Raw genomic sequence first — 21495 nt, 5'->3', positions numbered from 1 at the left:
AAAAACAAAAGTTCTCGTTTTTCTTCTTCCTTTTTTTTTTTTTTTTTAAAGTAAACTGAAGTAGAGAAAATAAAATAGATGATCCTAAGAAACAAGAAATAAGGTAAAGGCCCGAAGGCAGTAACAGCTATCCGGTCAGGAGGAAAGGCAAGAAGGTCCTTTCAACGCGGCGGTAGAGAGAGAACTGGCGGGATCTCCGCGCCCGTCCCCTCTGAGCATGCGCGCTGGGGTTCCTGCGCATGCTCAGTGGGACTCGCGCAAAAATCCTTTGAAACATAGCTTGCTACAGCACCGGTCGGGTCAGCGCAGGCGCACTAAACCCATTGGTGTGAAGCACAGAGACCACGAAGAAGATTATTTAATTTTTTGATCCAATGTGTCCACAGCCACGCAGAATCCCCCAGGCTTCAAACAGCACCCCCAGCAGAGCTTCTCACACAGGATATGCCTGGAGTTTTTGAGCGGCTGTTTGGGAGCGCTGCTGTGCATTTTGGACAAGGGGCAGTACTTGATCGTGTTTATTGTCCCCATCAACACACATAGCAGGTATGTGTACTGCCGCAGCACTTGGTCGGCCCAAGACCCTGCCATTGGGTCCCTTGAGGATGTGAGTGGTGTACAGGGATACGGCTTCCTTGTTATTTCTGCAGAAGAAACAGACTTGGAATTCCAGATTCTGTAGCCTAGAGTCGCTTTTCTCGGGAGTCTACAGCAGGCTGTTTACTACTGAACAGGCACCCCAAGCATGGGGTGAGCAGTCCCATTCCAGGTGATCCAAGGAGCAATTAAACACCATCAAGGCTGGGCTGGAGCGGCCAGAGAAAGGGCTGAAGTCAGCAAAGCACTTCTCCAGCAGGCTTTCGCCGTAGTTCAGATAGTGGTGGTAACTGCACAAATCGAAGTCGTGTAAGTCCAGCAACTTTGAAATAAAGGGTGCCCACTTCTTTGTCCTCCTCCTCCCCCACTTCCTCCACCACCTGAACCTGCTGCACAGTCATCACCACTATCATGGAGGAGGGCCCGGTCCTGAAGTCCTTCCTGTGGTTCATTGCCTTGGTGATCAAAGCGGCCAGCCCCAAGTCATCATTTCATTATTTAAATGCGTTTCCATATGGCCTCTCTTTGCGCCATACCTGCTGGGTCCTTGCAAAAACTCCATGGGTTGGTGATGGTGCTTCTCCAGCTTGCTGGGCTGGAAAGTTTCCAACAGGAAAAGAAGAAAAGGGGATGGGTGGGGGGAGAAATCCCCAATCGTTTTCCAGGACAAATCTGTGCCTTGCTCTTCAAGGCAATCTCTGAAATCAACAGCACTTACTGCGCTCCAAAACAGCAGCGGAAAACCCCACCTCCTCCTCTGTGAGCCCATATATTCCTGAACACAAAACATTTCCGCTGAAAACTTTTTCAGCTTGAAAGAATCTTTAGAAGTTCAGTTTCATAAAGTAAAAATGCAAACCAGACACACAGTCTGATTGATACTTAACTGGTAGACTAAGGGACAGAAGAGAAAGAATGTCACTGTAGTTACCAGTCATCTGGCTTGACAGCATTTGCATCAGGAATTTTAGCTCTTTCGTCCCAGTCTTCAGGCTTCTTATCATTGGGATCTTCTATTTCTCTGGGGGGATTTACAGGTGGAACCATGTCTTCCAGGAGGCTTCCCTTGCCAACAACTGTTTGGTCAATTGACACTTCAAATGTGTTGTCAGGTTTCAGCACTAAAGCACAATAAATATTTTAATTAAAGGACAAATGATGTAAACTTTAAAAAAGTTATTTAGTACTTATAACCAGTTATCAATCAAGAACTCTCTTATGCGGTATATGTTTCCTTAAGCTGGCAAACAATTGTTGCCATGAATTTTTATTCAGTAGAACCCTAGACTTATAGCCCAACATTTATTTGAAGGCAACATACAGTGATTTCAGTACAATATTTCCCCAAGTGTTTGCTTGTCTGACAGCAGCTCAAGTCCACAAGATATTTGTGGGAAATGAGGTTTCTCCAGATAATCAATGTCATGTTCTGGCCCACATTTCAAAACTACCATTGCCACACTAATGCTTTTTCAGTCCCTTTACTCATTCAGAAACACCAGCATTAACGCCCTTAAGTAAGAATTCATACAAAAGGCTCCCAGTTTACTTTCCTATTTAGTAGGGTCTTCAAATGCTTCTCAGTTTTCAGTAATGTTCTTGGCTGATTTCGCACTAGAGCTGCCTTGATGTTGCGCTGCCGTTTGCTCTGATACTATTCGTCAATTTCACACCCGAAGCTGCGGGGCTGCATTTGACCTGCGGCTTCGCCCGATTTCCTCCGCAGTTTCGTGATCCTCAAAAAACAGGATCACGAAACTGCGGGGGAAATTGGGCGAAGCCGTGAGTCAAAACGCAGCCCTGCTGCTTCGGGTGTGAAATTGACCAATAGAATCAGGACAAACGGTGGCGCAACATCGAGGCAGCTCTAGTGTGAAATCAGCCCTTGTGTTTCTTGCTTTACACACTTAGCTCCTAAACAGGGTCTCATATTTCATAACTAACCTATCTATCCTGACTCTTTACCACTTTATTCAAAAGTAGATGTTATGTGGCTTTGTCAGTATCACAAATCTCTAACATCCTAACCAGAACCATCCTCTCATTTGAGAAGAATAATGTTGAAAAGTGTACTGGAACTTTATATTTCCTTCATTACATCTATATTAGATATTACTTTTACAAAAATTCTCTTCTATATACTGTTTACTACACAACCAAAATATTCTGGTTGCAAATGCCTGTGATTTTAGGCTACAATCCTGCAGTCAAATATAAATTAAGGCCCAGTGACTTTTGATTTATGCATAGAGAAATGATTTAACAATTGCATAATGATGTTCTAATTTCCATTCCACTGGCAATATTTCAATGCATCAATCAGGAGTACAAAGAGAATAGAGGAAATCAAACGGGAAACTCCCTTTTCACTCCCCCCAAAAGGAAGAGGGTAGAAGTGCTTGATTTTCATTAGAAACGGAAGAGAATCTAAAAGAATGCACTTAGTCATTTTCATTAACAGAGGTACTTACTAAGAAAAGGCTCTTCGAACAGCAGTATTGTTACTAAATACACAGTGCTTTCAAGAAAATCTGGTGAGAAGATTTCAAGTGCTCATAGAATAGTAGGTTGATTTCCTGATAACTTATTCTCTGAATGATCATGTGTGCAATCAAACACTAGAATTCTTCACCTGAACACGACTAACATGGCCAAGTTTTAGAGCGCTAATCAATAAACTAGCACACAAATTGCCTTCATTGATGAACAACTTTGACTGTCTTGGTACAAACACATGCCCATTCAGTTCTTTCATAAGAACATAAGCCAACGTTGGATCAGGCCAATGGCCCATCCAGTTCAACACTCTGTCACACAGTGGCCAAAAATACTAGGTGTAATCAGGGGGTCCATCAGTGGGGCCAGGACACTAGAAGCTATTCCACTGTTGCTCCCCCCCCAGCACCAAGAATACAGAGCATCACTTGCCCCAGAGTTCCTATCTATACCTTGTGGCTAATAGCCACTGATGGATCTCTGCTCCATATGTTTATCTAATTCCCTCTTGAAGCTGTCCACGCTTGTAGCCGCCACCACCTCCTGTGGCAGTGAATTCCATGTGTTAATCATTCTTTGGGTGAAGAAATACTTCCTTTTATCCATTTCAACCCAACTGCTCAGCAATTTCATTGAGTGCCCACAAGTTCTTGTACTGCGAGAAAGGGAGAAAAGTACTTCTTTCTCTACCTGCTCTATCCCATGCATAATCTTATAAACCTCAATCATTTCACCCCTCAGCTTTCATTTCTCCAAGCTAAAGAGCCCTAAGCGCTTTAACCTTTCTTCGTAGGAAAGTGTTTCGACTCTTTTGTCATTCTAGTTGCTCTTTTCTGCTCTTTTCCCAATGCTATAATATCCTTTTCGAGGTGTGGTGACCAGAACTGTACACAGTATTCCAAATGAGGTCGCACCATTGATTTATACAGGGGCATTGATACTGGCTGATTTGTTTTCAGTTCCCTTCCTAATAATCCCCAGCATAGCATTGGCCTTTTTTATTGCAGTCGCACACTGCCTTGACATTTTCAGTAAGTTATCTACTATGACTCTAAGATCTCTCTCTTGGTCAGTCTCTTCCAGTTTGGACCCCATCAACATGTATTTATAGTTAGGAGTTTTGGCTCCAATGTGCATCGTTTTGCACTTGGCCCGATTGAACCCCATTTGCCATTTTTATGCCCATTTTCCCTTTGGAGTGCCTCACAGTCCTCCCAGCTTTTCATCCCCATGAACAACTTCGTATCATCCACAAATTTAGCCACTTCACTGCTTACTCTCAACTCCAAATCATTAAACTGCCAAAGGCACCTTTTCTAATCTAATGTTATAGAAGGGAAGTCGGGGGGGGGGGGGACACAGGCTGTACAACTGCACTGATGGCTACTTTAACAGCTAAACAACTCATTTTTCTTCTTTGTGGTCTCTGTACAACCCCACATACAGATGCATAGGAGGACTGAATAAATACAGCCTGGCCCAAACACTATCTCCCACTTTCCATGTCTAGATATCAAAGACATAATACAAGAAGAAAGGTCAGGCCGTTACCAGGTTATTGCTTGGTAAATGTGCCTCAGGCACATTCTTTAGAAAAGCAGAGAAGGCTCATGCCAAATGTAGTGCAGAGGTTCTGACAAAAGTGGTTCTTTTAACCAGTAACATGAGAAGCTAGCTGAGACCACACACTTTGCAGATTCCATCCAGCCTGTCAGTCACTCTTTGGGCCATCGCACAGAAACATATTAGTATCTTTTCCAAAATATTCAGTGTGATAAATGTAAAACAAGAGGGCATGTTTGAAGTGTCCCCTGCCCAGCATCTGGAGATGGTGGTGGTGGTGGTTAAAGCCAGGGAGTATATTTTATATAATATGGAAAGATGACACCAACCTGGTTACAAACTGAGCAATATTGTGCTGTCATGGAAGTCTAAACAAAGGATCTCATCTCACACTGCACACTGCACTTGCTTGTTAAGTGGCTGTAATGGCCAACAAGAAGTGATAGTAATCTTAAACCAGAAGGCACCATGAGTTTTAAGTGTTTGACAATAGGTTTAGAAAGGAATAAATTCTAGAGATGAGCTAAAGGACAGGCAGGAGTGTAAATACAGAAACCATTTAGAAGCTGTTCCAAACTATGCAAGAAATAGAAGACTTTAAATCTTAAAAATGAAAGGCAGAAATAATCATTACATGTGCCTTCAACTGGGAAATAAACCAAACCAGGAATCTTGTAACTATAGAATGTGAGTCCATATGTCTAGAACAGAAGCTATAGCATGATACAGATGGCGTTTGGCTACATATAATGCTTACTTGGGAGAAAATTTTTGAAGGTGAGAAATTCCTTGGATATGCCCATCAGTATCATCTGGAGAAATAAACCCTCACAGTGCAAGCTTTTGGGGACTTTTTGATGGATGTTTATTGTAGGTGGGGATGGTTGACAGAAAAATGCGATAGCCAAAGCTAGCAAGGTTTAAGCCCAGCTGTCTGGCATAACATGTGGCTGCATCAAGATGTGCTCCAGTGAACTGTAGTTTGCATATTAGGATGAGACGCAGAAGAACTTTGGGGGCAGGGAGAATCAAATTCAATGGCACATCGCACGTAGATTATGGTCAAACCTTGTTTTGACTCCCACGCTGACAGGAATGGTTACAGTCTGGTTCCTATTAGGGGTTTTGAGGAGTTGGAGAGTTCCTTGGAAGATCCTTTAATTAGGATACTGCCTTTGTTTTGGATGATATAAGCACTTTGCAGTAAAGAGTCATTGTCTTCTCTTGCTCTGAGACTCAGAAGAAGTCTGTGGTGACTTAGGAAGAACAAGACCATATGTGTTGACTGGAACTGTGACAACGTCTGGGTAGCTTGCAAGATGTGAGATGTCTTTTATCCATGCTCCCTAACACATTATCCATGAATTTGCAGAAAAGGCTAGTCCCTTCAACAAACACATCTCCTATACATATGTTGGTGTCTGCCAATAGTAAGGTGGATTCCAGCCATTCATGAGAACTCAGGGCTATGGGCTGAAGTCAACATGTATGGACATATTGATTTGCTCCTTATAACTCCTGACAGCTTTTGATAAAAGGAATTTAAAGTGATTATAAATCTTCTGGCAGATACTGTAGAAGAGCAGTCAGCTTCTGACAGAGATAGTACCACTCCCTTGCTTGTATATATTGATAGTTGGGCAGTCCATCAAAGAGAACAACTGTGGAATGCAGCTTTCATTTATAATACTGTATTTCCATCTTCCCTATAAATAGATCCAGAATGGAATTATCCATTTACTTTCATATTCTTCTGTCTATAAGATGTGTATGGTACTAAGGATGATTTGGTCTAGAAATCTTTAGTGGCCTGCAGCAGGACTGCTGACATCAGGAATACAGTAGGGGGTGCAGTTTACATTGGATACAATCTATACTCTTTAGTAGAGGTTCTTGCACTTCTATGTCTAGAGTGTACAGAAGTCTACCAAGCTCATACAGAACCTGAGATCCTCTGAGGGAGATGAAGGTCCCTGTTGTCCACTGATATGGTCTAGTTATAATTTAATGATGATTTCCAAATAGAAGACGTTAAAATAATCTAAGTCCTCTGCTGATTCAACAGCTGATATGCCATCTTTTGCTTATTCAAAAGAGCAGCTTAGATCTTAACCTTCCTTTCTACTAATGGAAGAGAAGGGAGGGCAATTTCTGCCAATTTCCCCGGCTCACTGAAGCCCTCCACTCTGACTACCATGCTGTTCCTCCCACTTTTACTCTCATGTGTAATTTCAGAGGGGCATAAGAGACTACTTTGAGAGGTGGGAAAGTTGCCATTTATATGCTACAGCTTCATGCCTGAGGCACAGGACCCAATCCTTACACTTTCACAGCTGTAATGGATATGAGCAGGACTGTATTTGTATACAAAGGTTGTGGTGTTTGCAGTGTTGCTGATAAAAGAGATGGTGGCAGAGTGGTTGTGGCAGAAATTAACAATACTGTGAAAACCACAATTTATGGCTCCAAACAATCTTATCAGCAAAGCAGAAGGCACACAATACAGGGACACACTGTAGAAGTAGATACGTCCCCAACATTGGCATGTAATCAAGTTTGATTATGTCCTAGAAATGGAACAGACTAGAAAAAGCACCAGAAATGAAGCTATCAGCCAAGCAATACAGACAAAAATTCTATGTAATAAAAGCTTTTTTAAAAAAAGCCCAGAGCATATTTTTGTGAGCTACTTTGTGGCAGCCAGCAATCTGCTAGTAGCTCACAACCTACCTATTGAAGACACCTGATGTAGGCTTTCAGGCAACAATTAGAACCATAGATATATAATCTAGTGGAAGGATGACACTGTAACACTGCAGGATACCTAACAGTTGAGGAATACCTCCTATTGTAGTACATTATAACCAAGTTATTCCCAATGAGGTGGAGATCTGGAGAATTGGAACCAGACATACCAGTGACACTGGTAATATTTTATATCCACCATCCCGCTAGGTTTACAGCCTTTATTTCTACAGAATAATGCTTGAGAATGAAGCATGGAAACTAGCAGCAGAGCCCTGGCTCCATAGGTGGAAAAGATGACTGTGACCCTGAGGTATGCATCAGGGTAAACAGGACTAAGACAAGGTTGCTGGAGTCAGTGACTTCTCCTGAAAAAAGGTATGGAGTTGTGATACACAATTTCTTGTGGTATGTGAGGTAGGCAGGAACCTACATCATGACAGAAAGCAGTAAATGCAGAGAAAATTTCCTCTATAGCAACAGCATTTAAAACTTGGACATTGCAGAATAGGTACTGGGCTGGAGAGGAAAGAAAAACTAAAGGGTGAAATAAACCGAACACTGAAATCCTGATATACTACTGTGAGGGTCATCCATTGCAGGAGACACCCCTTCTGCTGTTGTGCCTTGCTTCTTTGGGGCTAAGGTTCAAAACGGGACCACAAGGGTTGGAGCAAGGATTCCATCACCCAAGCCCACCCCTTTTGCCCCTAGAAGTGTATGCCTTTAAGCTTAGGACACCTCATCTTCCCCAGTTTGGCATCAGAGTCCACCTTAAATACATTTCCATACCCCACCACTTATCCCCAACCTTGCCTGTCCTCCTGCTGGGCTTCCTGCATACTCACTATACTGTCCCAATTAAATCAATGGCATTTACTTTTGATTAAATGTGTTCAAAATGAGGTTATAAGTATCTGACACCAGCTTGCTAGGGAATACTGAATGTAAGCAGATCCTTAGTAGAAAGCTTTTACCATGTTTTCAAAAGAATCAGTACAGTATGCACATCCAGTACTCTAAGTGGTAGAGTCTTGTGAGCAAAAATTCTACTTTGTGAGCTACTGGCATTAAAGTTGTGAGCAAGCGATCTGGCTACTCCAAGCAACTAAAAATTCCGCCACTTTAAAAATGTTTCTATCTCAATCTTATTTTTCTATATACAGCTTCAAAAATTTAAGCCTACCGAGAGTATATAGATGAGTCTTCTTGTCAGTATAAAATTTTTTAAGATCTACATCAAAACGTTTGGCATGCTTTTCCTCATAGTCTCCAGTTTTAGGGTGTTTATGCCTGAAGATGAAGTGTAGTTTGTAATCTTCTCCACATTTATCTGGTCCAAACATAATTGTGTATGGTGTTCTGTCATAGAAGTATTCCTGTAGAATAAAAGCAGTTAATCTTATACAGGAAAAGTTAAAAAAAAATTGCTTACTTTAGCACTAGCTGCACAATTTCCAGTGGAACCTCCAAGAGTGCTTAGTAGAAGTTGGACACCGAGTACATTTACGAAATAATTTTTCGTTCAAATAATGACAATATATAATAAAAGCCATTATATAGAGATGCTGCTGAATATTTCACTTCCATTTATTCTATAAGCTTCTCTGCATATGGGAGTTTCCTACAGCCAGCATCTTTTTCTGTCACTACTCCTGTTGTAAGCAAAGGACTATTTGTCAGAGACCTGCATGCAAGTAGCTGCATGTGTAAGGGACCAAATGGACGGAGTTCTAATCTAGCCATCCCATAAACCAGATTCATACAGCATGAATATTTACAAAATTCTAAGAAATTTCAATCCAGTTTTTCTCTTACAATATTCAAGCAACCCAAACCCTGACTCTACTTGTATAATAATCAAAAACACATTAAGATTAATGTAAGCTGAAATGGGAGCTGCGGTGGCTCAAGTGGTTAAGACGCTGAACTGCAGGCTGTGGAAGGTCAGTAGTTCAGCAGTTCGAGACCCGGGTGCCGCATTATGGAGTGAGCTCCCATCTCTAGTTCCAGCTCCTGCCAACCTAGCAGTTCGAAAGCAAGAAATTGCAAGTAGATAAATAGGTACCACTTCGGTGGGAAGGTAACAGCGTTCGGTGCACCTTGGTGTTTAGTCATGCCGGCCACGTGACCACGGAAACGTCTTCGGACAGCGCTGGCTCTTCGGCTTTGAAACGGAGATGAGCACCACAACCCTAGAGTTGGATTCGACTGGCTTTCGAGCAAGGGAACCTTTACCTTTTAAGCTGAAGTGAACTAAACATTTTCATATATTACCCTTTTTAAAGACTGTTTTACTATTTACAAACTAGGTAATTTCTAGAACAAAGCTGAAATGCAGACAGCACACATTCAATAAATACTTCTGATTACAAGGATTCATCCACCAGAATTAGAGCTACTATATACAGAGACTGAAATATGTGTCTGACCATGACAGTATGATCAGGTCCAGTATACCTTGGGAAAACAGGGTTGCACTTACCTGTAACTGTTGTCTTCTGTGCAAACACACATTGGGGAACTGTGCAGGTCTGCCAATGGAGAAACATTTTTAGCTTCCTAGGAGAAGAGAGGGCACCCCTTCCCCTTGGCACATGCTCAGAGTGTTTCTTGCCGAAAAAATAAGCCTCAGTACTTCCTGTGCTGCCAAGCCCCTCTGAGAGTGCAAAGCACACCCCACAAAGAGAGCGCATAGCAGGTCAGAAGGGAGGGAATGTGTGCCTGCACAGAAGACAACTCGACGAACAAGTTACAGGTAAGTGCAACCCTGTTTTCGACTTCAGTCTTCTGTGTAGTCCCACATTGGGGAGAGTACCAAGATACTCACCTGGAGGTGGGTGTAGACCTATCAATCAGTGAGTGTAGGACCACTTTCCCAAGAGCAGCATCTTTGTGGGAGTCATGTCAACAGCATAGTGCTGGCTGAACGTATCTACGGACAACCATGTCACAGCCTTGTAGAGCCAGTTTGGTATAGTGGTTAAGTGCATGGACTCTAATCTGGGAGAACTGGGTTTGATTCCCCACTCCTCCTGCAGCTGCTGGATGACCTTGGGCAAGCCATAGTTCTGTCGGAGCTGTTCTCTCAAGGACAGTTCTGAAAAGAGCTCTCTCAGGCCCACCTAACTTACAGGGTGTCTGTTGTGGGGAGGGGAAGGGAAAGGAGTTTGTAAGCTGCTCTGAGACTCCGAATGAAGGGCGGGGTATAAATACAATCTCTCCTTCTTCTTTATGCAAACTTCTTGTAATGGGGTGCATCTACAGAACACTGTTGAAGAGGCTTGTGCCCTAGTGGAATGCGCTTGAAGAGACAGAGGGCAAGTGACACCTGCATGTTCATAGCACATTCTAATACTCTGAACAATCCACCCGGATAAAGTCTGCAAAGATGCCGTGCATCCCATCCAAGGGCCAGCAAAGCAAACAATTAAAGAGTGACACTTTCGAAATGACTTGTACACTGCATAATACAATAAAACTCTTATTGACATGGTCTTGCTGACATTGGAGTTCAGGGGGTAGTCTTGCAGTGGCTTGCTTCATTTCTCCAAGGTCAGGGACAGAGAGTGGTGCAAGGAGAGAGAGTATTGCCCAGATACTCCTTAGTATGTGGGGTACCACAAGGATCAATCCTCTCCCCGATGCTATTTAACATCTATATGTGCCCCCAGGCCCAACTGGTGCGGACGTTCGAGCTGGGGAGTCATCAGTATGCTGATGACACCCAGTTTTATCTACTGATGGGTGGCCAGCCAGACACTGCCCCAGACAATCTTGCAGAGGGGTTGGAGGCTGTGATGGGATGGTTAAAACTGAGAGTGAATCCTTCTAAGAGGAAGGTTCTGTGGCTGGGTCAGGGAGATTCAGATTTGGGGTGTCAACTCCCAGCCCTTGATGGTGTGCCTCTAAGACCAGCACCTACCATCAGGAATCTGGGTGCGACCCTGGATGCCTCCTTAACAATGGAGGTCCAGGTCACAAATGTTGCCAGACTGGTGTTCTTTCATCTGCACCACGCTAGGCAACTAGCCCTGTACCTGTCTTGCCCTGACATAGCTACCATAATCCATGCAACAGTCACATCCAGATTGGATTACTGGAATTCACTCTACATGGGCCTACCCTTGAGGCTGACCTGGAAACTCCAACTGGTACAAAACGCAGCAACGCAGGTCCATTCAGGGATGCCACACAGAGCACATATCTATCTAGTGCTGTGTGAGCTGCACTGGATTCTAGTGGAGTACTGAATCAGATTCAAGGTTATGGTGTTGACCTTTAAGGTCCTTAACGGCCGGGGACCTACACACCTTTGGGACTACCTCTCCTGGAATATCCCTAGAAGAGCATTATACTTGGCAGATCAGAATTTATTGGCCTAAGAGGCATCCAACTGTCCTCAACCAGAGCCAGGGCTTTCTTTGCCCTGGCTCCAAACTGGAGGAACACTCTGCTGAGTAACATCCACGCCCTGTGGGATATACAATTCTGCAGGGTGTGCAAGGCAGAGACGTTCCACCATGCATTTAGTTGAGGACAGCAATGGTCCTGTCTTGGCACTCCCATTCTCCTACCCCCCACCCCTTCTCCCATTAGACAGTAGTGCTACTAGGATTTAAATGCCATCTATAATTAATTAGATTACTGGACTGATCTGATTGATTATGATGTTTTACTGTTTTAGACTGATCTTAAATTGTTTTATACAATGTTTTATCTGATTATGTTGTATACCACCCTGAACCCAGTCCTACTAAGGAGGGTGGTTAATAAATTCAATAAATAAATAATAAAAATTTGAATATATGATAACAGCGGCTAGAATAATCTATGCAGCAAAATGGAAATCAGATGTCTGTCCAAGCTTAGAAGAATGGGAAAATAAACTTGCTGATTACACAGTAATGGGGAAATTAGCATCTTATCTGAAAAACAGATCAATCTCGAAATCTGAGGAAAGGCTGGATGTTTATTATGTAAGCATAGGGAGAAACTTAGAATGAGAAAAGTTCAAAATTTAGAATGAGAACTAATTTAAAATTGTATACAAATGTATGGCAATACATATAAATAAATTATAATGTAAAAACAGAATGAGAATAAGCTTTAAATATGAAAGCATAAGGAACTGATCTTTGAACAAAATACTTTCTGTTCTTTCTTGTGAGAGAGATATATAAATTCTTTATTGTGAGATACGTTTTCACCGTGAGATTTTGTAAAAACTTTGCTATATTAAAAGCAATAATTAGCAAGTAAAATGATGGAATATTTAATATAGAATATGTAGCAATGATGGAATTAATATAACCGTAAAATAGACTAGTAATGAAATCTGAAATTCAAAATGTCTGAAATGTCTTAAAAATTATAATGAAGGGGAGTTGGGGAGAATTATTTTTTGTTTCATATACCCTGTAATGTATCTTTTTGTATTCTTTACATATTATTATATAACCCATCATTTCTTTTGTATCTCTTATTTATCACACTTTGTTATTTAAAATAAATATATATATATATGAAAAAAATACACATTTGGGATCAGAACCAAGTGTGCTGAAGTTATGGATTCAGCCCTTGGAATGAGTTCACACGAAGCAGATTACTTAGCTGCCAGCTTATTCAAATTCAAAACAGCACATTCCCACAGGGCAGCTTTTAGATGGGAAGCTCTTATCTGCCCTAGCCCTGGGGGTAAATTGTTGGCAGATGCAGCAGGTGCCAACTTAGTGAGACTTCCCCAGGCAGATGATACACAGTGAGTGCTCATCTGTGTGAGGTATTTTTGTGCCACATCGAAGGCATTTTTTTAAAAGGGATTTTTGGCCCATCTCAAAGGGAACTGACCTGAAGAAGAGCCCAGGAGTTTAAAAGAGTAATGTGAAGGGTCCAATGAAGAAAGAACCATTAAGACATAAGGTAAGTAGAGAGCTAAGCTAGCAACTGTTCTTCTCAGCTCGGTGGGGAAAAAAGAACTGAGGGGAAATGGTGCCCCTCCCACTTGGGGTGTTTTTTAAGTGGGAAACACTCTGAGCACAAGGGGAAGGGTACCTCCTCTACACCTAGGAAGCTAGAAAATTTTCTCTGTTGGCAGGCCTGCATGTATGCAGTCCCCCAGTGTGGGACTGCACAGATGACTGAAGATGAATATCTGCTCCCATATAAACCTCCACATGCATCACCTCGGACCAGGTATGGACGGCAATTTTTTCATACAAATTCCTTGGATATGTTACAAAACCACAGCAGATCCCATACCCAAAGCTCAGGGAGCTACTCTCCACAAAAGTGAATTATTTCTGATTATACCCCCTCCCCCACTGTAACATACCAGATTCAAGTCATCACTTTGGGAAAGAAGCTTAGCATATGCGCCACCGCAATCAATGCCATCTTGAAAATTTACTTCATACCTGCACAATGAGAAAAGTACGGATTAAATATGCACTCAGCTATCTAGTAACACTTTGTCCACTGTGTGTGTCTCCTCCCCAATTTGTTCCTGTCTGTCCTGAAGAATCTTGACTTTAAATTGTTGCTATTAAAACAGTTAAATGCACTCAAGTATTACACACTCAGCTTTGTGCTCATGGTTAATTTTGAAAGTAATTTCAACTGCAGTACCAAAGTAGGAAAATATACTTACTGAATTATCAGTGGCTTACTATCAAAAATAAATGGTTGTGTTAACATAGCTGATATTGCATGATGCTTTGCTATTGATTTTAATACTAATCCTCTGTCACCAGGCATCATATTCTCCTTTAGTGGCTCTATTTCCCATCTTCCTGAAACAGAAATAGGAAGGACAAGTATAACAGGATAAGTGGAAGAAAAGAAATCAGTTATGATATAGTAACAGCCACATTTTGTCCAGTTATTTTCAGTGGATGTACAACATGCTTAAGTCTCTGGCCCCAATAGTTTTCCAGCTCACAACTATCCAGGTCACACGTGTGTCTTGGACCACAGCAAAATCCTTTAAAAATTAAATATATCCACCAATATGAAACTTTTATTATGAACAGAATTTATCTGAGTAGCAAATAATTCTCCATGTACAAGAAAAACATGCTTAAAGCCACTCACAAGTAAAGCCTTTCGAGACGGAAAGGGTCATATAGAAATTCCAATTTCCCAGTCACTTGCAAATATAGACGCACAGTTCTAACAAACCTTTCTATATTGCTGGCTGATAACTCCCAATAAGGGAATATTCACACCCTACCTCTGTAGCCTCATGAAACTTTCGTTAAGCTTAAAGGCATAAAAGCACAATGTTAATCTTCCTACATGCATTACTTTTCTTTTCAATTCAAACTCCACTTTACTATATGAAGAAACTATCAATACTGATTGAAATTACTGAAGGATTATTGAACACGTACAAGCTAAGATTCTCACACAATGCACAAAGTTTAGCTTAGGATAACCATGCATTCTGTTCATGCTGCTGGTCGAAGCATGCCTCATCTTTTTGAGAATACAGAGGGCAATGCTGGAAAGAAACTGGATATAATAAGCAGCACCTGATTTCTCTGTTCTACCGTTTGATATTCTATACCCCAAAAGATTTATCTATACTTTGACAGCAAAGTCCAAGGGCTCAACAGGTCTGATAGTTTTCTCAATCTCTACCAGTGTTCTCTCTAAGATGAGTTAGTGAGCTAGCTCACATATTTTTTTGTCTTCGCTCAGGAAGGATGGCTACAGAACAAACTAATTTATGCATTAGCCAAATCACTCACTCACAACTTTAATGCCAGTAGCTCACCAAGTAGAAATTTTGCTCACAAGACTCCGCAGCTTAGAGGGAGCATTGGTCTCTACTGATGTTAAACTGCTGGCAGGAAGGCTGGAAATATCTTTCTGCTTCTGTTCCAAATGCTTAGCCTGGGAATGGCCAGAGGCTGAGCCTTTGGCACTGAGGCTTGAAGACTGTGACCCTGAATGAGCTGACTCCGTGAATTCAGGAACAGCCCAGGAGTTTCTTGTGTTTCAATTTATATTTTTGGCAAGTCACTGAGTTCCCAGCAGGAAGAGGTGAGATATAAACCTCTAAATAAATGAACAAACATAACTAAGCAACCCATGTTATCATCAAGTACAGTCATTGCAACCCATGTTATCATCAAGTACAGTCATTCAGCTGTCACAATTGACACAAAACTAGGGTATTTAAATCAAGATGGGTAGCCATGTTAGTCTGTCTGTAGCAGTAGAAAAGAGCCAGTAGCACCTTAAAGACTAACAAAATATGTGGCAGAGTATGAGCTTTCATGAGTCACTGTTCACTTTTTCAGATCTGAAGAAGTGAGCAGTGACTCATGAAAGTTCATACCCTGCCACATATTTTGTTAGTCTTTAAGGTGCTATTGGACTCTTGCTCTTTTCTAGGGCATTTAATTCACTGTTCACATTTTTATTTCCTCTCTGTGTTTAAAAATTTTAATTTATGCTCACTTCACAACACCTGATGAAATGGGTTCAAGCCCCATGAAAGCTGTCTTTCACACACTAGAGAGATTTTTCCCCTTCACTTTGTGGACTATAATGCCATAATATCAATATAAGAAAATATGATGAAAAAGCAGATCATTGTAACAGTACGAATATAATAAACAGAAATGTGATAGTCAGCTACCCAAGAGAATTTTAAAAATATATTTTTCACTCTGTCTTAGGCTCTCACTTACCAGAAAACAGTTTATGACCTACCATCATATTTAGCAATATCTTCATCTGTATCCTCTTTTTTAGTCTGAGATAAAACCCACCTGTCAAGATAATTTAAATGTTCAAATAGACTGCATTTGAAAAATCCTCTGCCAAACCATTATCCCGAAAATAACCAAATACTAAAACTGAAAATAAGGATTTACAAACATAGTTCATGGCAATTATAAAATAAAACAATGATTTAGTAGAAAACATTAGATTCATCCAAGTAACAGAACAAAGCTGGTATTACTTCTACCGACTAGTGCTAAATTTACTATTTAAACAGAACGAAAACAATTTAAATCAAATATGTCAAAAATATATTCAAGATTCTATATTGCATCTGTATTTCTCCAATGCTCAATCTCGGGTGGCTGAATGCCCCTTGTCCCTCTAAGAAGTTGGACGCTGACCGCTCGGGGGTCGCATAACTATAAGGGCATCACAGACCTGTTATTGGTATTTCTCCAGTGAGCTATTTGAGAAGTGAATGTACAGCTATGTTCTCATTGTGGTTGCTGCAGCGCCTCAGCAACATTGCTGCCTTGCAAAAAGCATTACTTCCTCCCTGGAACCTGAACTTGATGTGGGCAATAAATTTATCAGGGGAGAGGGACCTCTAAACAAGTAAACTGTAGCGGCATCTAGACAATACAGTAGGATTGTCCACAGCTCCTTCCCTGTGTGTCTGCCTATCACAACATATGTATTTGCCAGAGAGGATTCTAATCCCTATCTGTGAAAATCCTAAGTGTGGCAGTTCCAGGGTTCCTGGAAGGCCACAGTCTTCCATAACATGGAGAGGGCTGCATTAACTTTGTTCCTTTCCATTCTTTGGCAGGGAGAAGTTGACATCACAGAAGCATACCAGCATCAGAATGCACAGATTGGCTGATTTCACATAGCAGCAGCATACTGCTTCATGACTGGTGGGTGTGGTGGCATCATTATGGATTACTGTGTAATAGCTATGTTCTCAGGTTGTTTTTAGCATTTGTTTTTCTTGGCTGACAGAACAGAAAATACTGACTAGTTACACTGGTGCCAAGTGCTGGCATAAAGGCCTTACAGCAATGTGCTGGCATACTGGCCTTCACACTGCATTGGAAGGTTCATTGCAAGTCTATTCTCAGTCATGGAAACTACTTAATATAGTACTACAGAGCATATCCAAATATTTTAATCTGAATATTATCTCATTAAAACTACCTATTTTGGAGCCCTTGTTTATCTTGTAATACTGGAATTAATGTACTTTGCGATACCCACTGACAGTAAACCAAAAAAATAATATTGACAACTAAGTAAATGCCCCTTAGTTGCTAATGGCACAGAAGTTACTTTGTAAAACACAAAAGTATTCAACCAAGTAATTTTATTAACCCTAAAACATTCAGTATTTTCTTTATTAAAATGATTACCTATAGCATGATATTTCATCATCATAATTATTTATTTACTATATTTATTGTTTGCCTTTCTCACGAAGATGCAAAGTGGATTAAGGAGTTCAGCTGATACAAAGAGACACTTAATAAACAACGTACTAGGCCTACAGAAATCTGAATAAACATAGAATATTAGACATAATACAAAGTATGGATTTACATCAGCAGAAAACAATACACTGACAACACTGATAATATGTCCTATACACTGTGGTCTAGTAGGCAGTCCCTTTCCTTCCTGAACCATTCTGCTATAGTATTGATCTTACATCATAGTAAGATTCTGTCTAATACTATATAACAGGTAATTGGTATATATAAAATTAATTTACTGCTTATATTTTATAAGGCAATCATATAAATGGTTAATTTTACTGATTTCATTACTTCCTAGACTTCACTAGCTGTTCCTGAGGTAGCTCAGTCCTCTGAACATCTAATCTCTTGCCTAGAAAACCCTATAGGGTTGCCATAAGTCTGCTGTGACCTGATGCCAAAAATAAACAAAAAAATGAGCCCTTTATGAAGAAAAATGCTTTATTCTTCACTGAACATTTCCATAATGGAAAAAGTAGCTTATTTACAAAAACAAATTATCCAAACTAAATTTACTGACATCTTATGAATCTTACCCCTTACCCAGAAAGCATTCCGTCATCAAACGTTTCAGTAAAATGTACTTCTCCAGTAGGCTTCGGGGTCTTGTATACAACCTAACATATTTACAAAAACACATTCAGAAGAACTGTCACCTTCTGCTGTATCACATTCTAAAGGCAAACAAAATATATGGTAAATATTTGTGATCTTGCTGCCTCAACTGCAAAAAATGTTTGAATAAAATGTCAACCTGAAAATAAATGTTAGCATAATCCATTAAAATTTTAATTATGTTGGCAGTTCTCAAACTAAACATTTTTATTTTAAACTTTCAGTGGACCCTCCCTCAACAACCCTCCCCTCCTCCCTCACCAGTTCCATGCACATCTCATGGAGGCCTCCATCCCTCAAAGTTCTACAGCAAGAACCACAAAAGCTATGCTTAAACATTCTTTTAAAGTTTCTATATTGGCTGCATAAGGCCTACAAGCTCACATATCAAACAGCTGCTGATTATACACAGCCACAATTCAAAAGTTCTGACCAAGTTCTAATCAGTTTCATCCCTTGATGGGCAGTGATTCTGTACTGGAAAAAAGCAAGGAACTTTCTTATTGGTTAATAACGTCTGGTTAGGAGGTAGCTGAACAGGAGTGAAGGGGTGGTCTAGAAACCTTTCAAAGCTGCTCAAAGAAATAGAAAAAGACCAGCATCACACACAATCCAAACTTCTGGTGTTCAACTGGTGGGCCGCTTCGGCGGGAGGGCGGGGGTAGAAATCAAATAAATAAATAAATAAATAAAACTGAAAAGAGCATAAGTAGAGGTGAGGTCTTCCAAGATTTCTCATCTAAAGGAAACCAAGCCAGGCAGCACTGCCCGTGGAATCCCTCACTGCTCAGGAGAGCAGAGAACACAAAGAACTATGCTTTGCATATATTTTCGTGTTCAAATAATTAGCCATTAACAGCTTTACAAGTAGAATTCCTATTACAATTAATGTAAATACCTCAGCAACCCATGCTAAAACATTCTAGCTCGGTGGCCATTCCAGTGATCATGATCTTTTGTTCCTGACTGACATACCACTTGATCACAAGATCTACTCATCTTTCTTAACAGCATAAATGACTTTTCACAACCTACTTTTCTCAGCCTATTGACATGTCCTACCAGGGCAAACTTTCAAGACGACAGAAAAACCACAACACATGGTCAGAGCTCTTAAAAGTATTATGCTGACACCTAGGAATCCAGAGGCTTTATAGAGTCACTGACAACATAGTACTCCTACCTCTTGAAATGCCCAGGTTCAGACAGAATCCATCTTGAACTAAGACAGATCTTAGTCAATGGAAAAACATTAGTTTGTGAAAGTTCTTCTGAGAGAACAAGCAGCTGGCACTATGTACTGACAGAATCAGAAATACTTTGGCATGCTTTGCCTTGGAAAATCAGACCTACCAAGGTACTATGTTCTGTAAGTAGGATTGTTTTGCTTTCCAGAAGACAAAACCACTAATGTAAATATCGCCTGGAATTGAAATTTTTATATATGGATATATGGTTGGGGCCTTGATATACCATGACTTCTAGAACTTGAAAAAATTGTGTCCATTTTCACAGAATATAGTTATGGGAGAAAAAATATGAGTTGAATTAAGGTAATTCTTTTCTTGGATTTAAAAATGCATTCTAAATGTTGTTATACACAAATTGGAAATCAAGACAACCAAGAACTTGGTCAGATGTTAAAAGCATCTAAGTAATATACTTGTTATTTCTTGGAATGTAGAAGTTACGGACTTCAGTTGAAATCTGAAGGTTGGAGAAAAGGCAAGGAGTTTGTTTTTGCGGAGTGAAATAACACCCCAGAAGATAGGTTGCTATCAAGAGCAGGTTTGGGGGAGCTGTTAACTTTACAGCAGGGTCTGTGAAGTCTATCCCATGTCCCTAAACCGCTAACACTTGTTGCTGACACTATGCAGAACACCAGAGAAGGACCCTAGAACTGCCCATAATATGTGTGTGCGTGTGTGCACGCGCGTGAAGGATACCCCAAAACACATTCACATTGAAGATCCCCAGATTCAATAGAGGTGCTGAATATTAGAAAAGACATGAGAAAGTCTGTGAATGAAGCTGACACAAGCAACCTGAGAGGAAAGAAAGCTAAATAATGAAGAACATGCTAACCCTCATGAGCCAAGTCAAGTGGGATCAAAGAAGACAAAGGGAAATCTTTTGGGTTCCACTGAGACTGTTGTGAGAATGGAAGGTTTGTTTCATTTACCGTGAACCTCCCTATTCATTGATCCCATAGTGGGGCAATCTAGACCTATGGGAAGGAGCTCCTCTCTGAAGGCAGGTAGGGTCACTGGCAATTTTGATCCCTTAGGAGAGGAGCTTCTCTCCCCAGTTCCTGGTCTGGATCCGAAGTAGTCCACTTCTTACGCATGAGAATCACAACAGAACACACAAGAAAAAACCCAAAACAACCAACAGCCAAAAAACAAAGAAGTACACCACAGAGAATTGATAGAAGAACCAAGAGCTGAAGATCAAACAGAAGACCTACAGGTGCCCGACCAACAGAATTCAGACCCCTGGGGCCCAAGCAGCATACCTCAACGAGGCCACAGGCAATTCCAGAAGGACCGGCTCTACACCTGGGTGGAAGGAGACTGCCCCTCCCTAGGACCACTGAGAAGGGATATTCATAGTAAGTGAAACAAACCTTCCATTCTCTGGTGGTCCAGAGTGGGGCAGTCTAGACCTATGGGACATAGAAAGCAGTATGCCCTGGGGGTGGGTAATAGAAATAAAACCTTAGCCTGAAAAGGTATGTTGCAAAACCCTTGTACCAAAGGTTATGTCAGCAGAGGCTGCCTTGACAATATGGTGAAAGAATGAACTGACTTCCAGGTGGCTGCATGACAGACCACCTCTAAAGAAGGGAAAGCCTGGTATGCTACCAAAGCTGCTCCCCTTAGGGAGTGAGCTGTGTATAGAAATATTGCTTCTATATTCACATGCCTTCTCCTGTGATGTCTTTTGATAACATGCTGTGTCTTGTTTCCTGTTGCAAGCCAATTGGTGAGGCCACATGGCCTCAATAGCCATGCCATAAACCGACATTCTTTCACACTTTCATGCCAAATGCCAGACCTCATGGCTCCACTTTCTGGCCCATGAAATAGCTGGAGTTTGGGGTCAGATGACTGCAGGCGGGGTCCCAAACTTATAGCCTATCCCCACACGCAGCTATGGTAGGGTTGCCAAGTCCATCTTCCACCCCCAGCGGGGGACTTTGGGGGCA

The 21495-nt window shown here is 41.2% G+C and overlaps 1 protein-coding gene across 1 annotated transcript in view; it reads right to left on the bottom strand.

Annotated features, from left to right (window-relative positions):
• The window catches only part of CLGN (calmegin), a 49420-nt gene that overhangs the window by 13426 nt on the left and 14499 nt on the right, over positions 1-21495 (bottom strand). Inside the window, exons 3-8 of the mRNA XM_015411594.1 lie at positions 18216-18289; positions 16126-16184; positions 14054-14195; positions 13739-13820; positions 8588-8780; positions 1529-1718 (exon numbers count right to left, since the gene is read on the bottom strand). Of these exons, the coding sequence (XP_015267080.1) occupies positions 1529-1718; positions 8588-8780; positions 13739-13820; positions 14054-14195; positions 16126-16184; positions 18216-18289 (740 nt within the window). The remainder of the gene's footprint in view (positions 1-1528; positions 1719-8587; positions 8781-13738; positions 13821-14053; positions 14196-16125; positions 16185-18215; positions 18290-21495) is intronic.

This window comes from Gekko japonicus, unplaced genomic scaffold, assembly GCF_001447785.1.
Source record: "Gekko japonicus isolate JY-2015 unplaced genomic scaffold, Gekko_japonicus_V1.1 scaffold11, whole genome shotgun sequence".
Lineage (NCBI taxonomy): Eukaryota > Metazoa > Chordata > Lepidosauria > Squamata > Gekkonidae > Gekko > Gekko japonicus.
The sequence above is the reverse complement of the archived record's forward strand: the minus strand, read 5'-3'. Positions and strand labels throughout refer to the sequence as shown.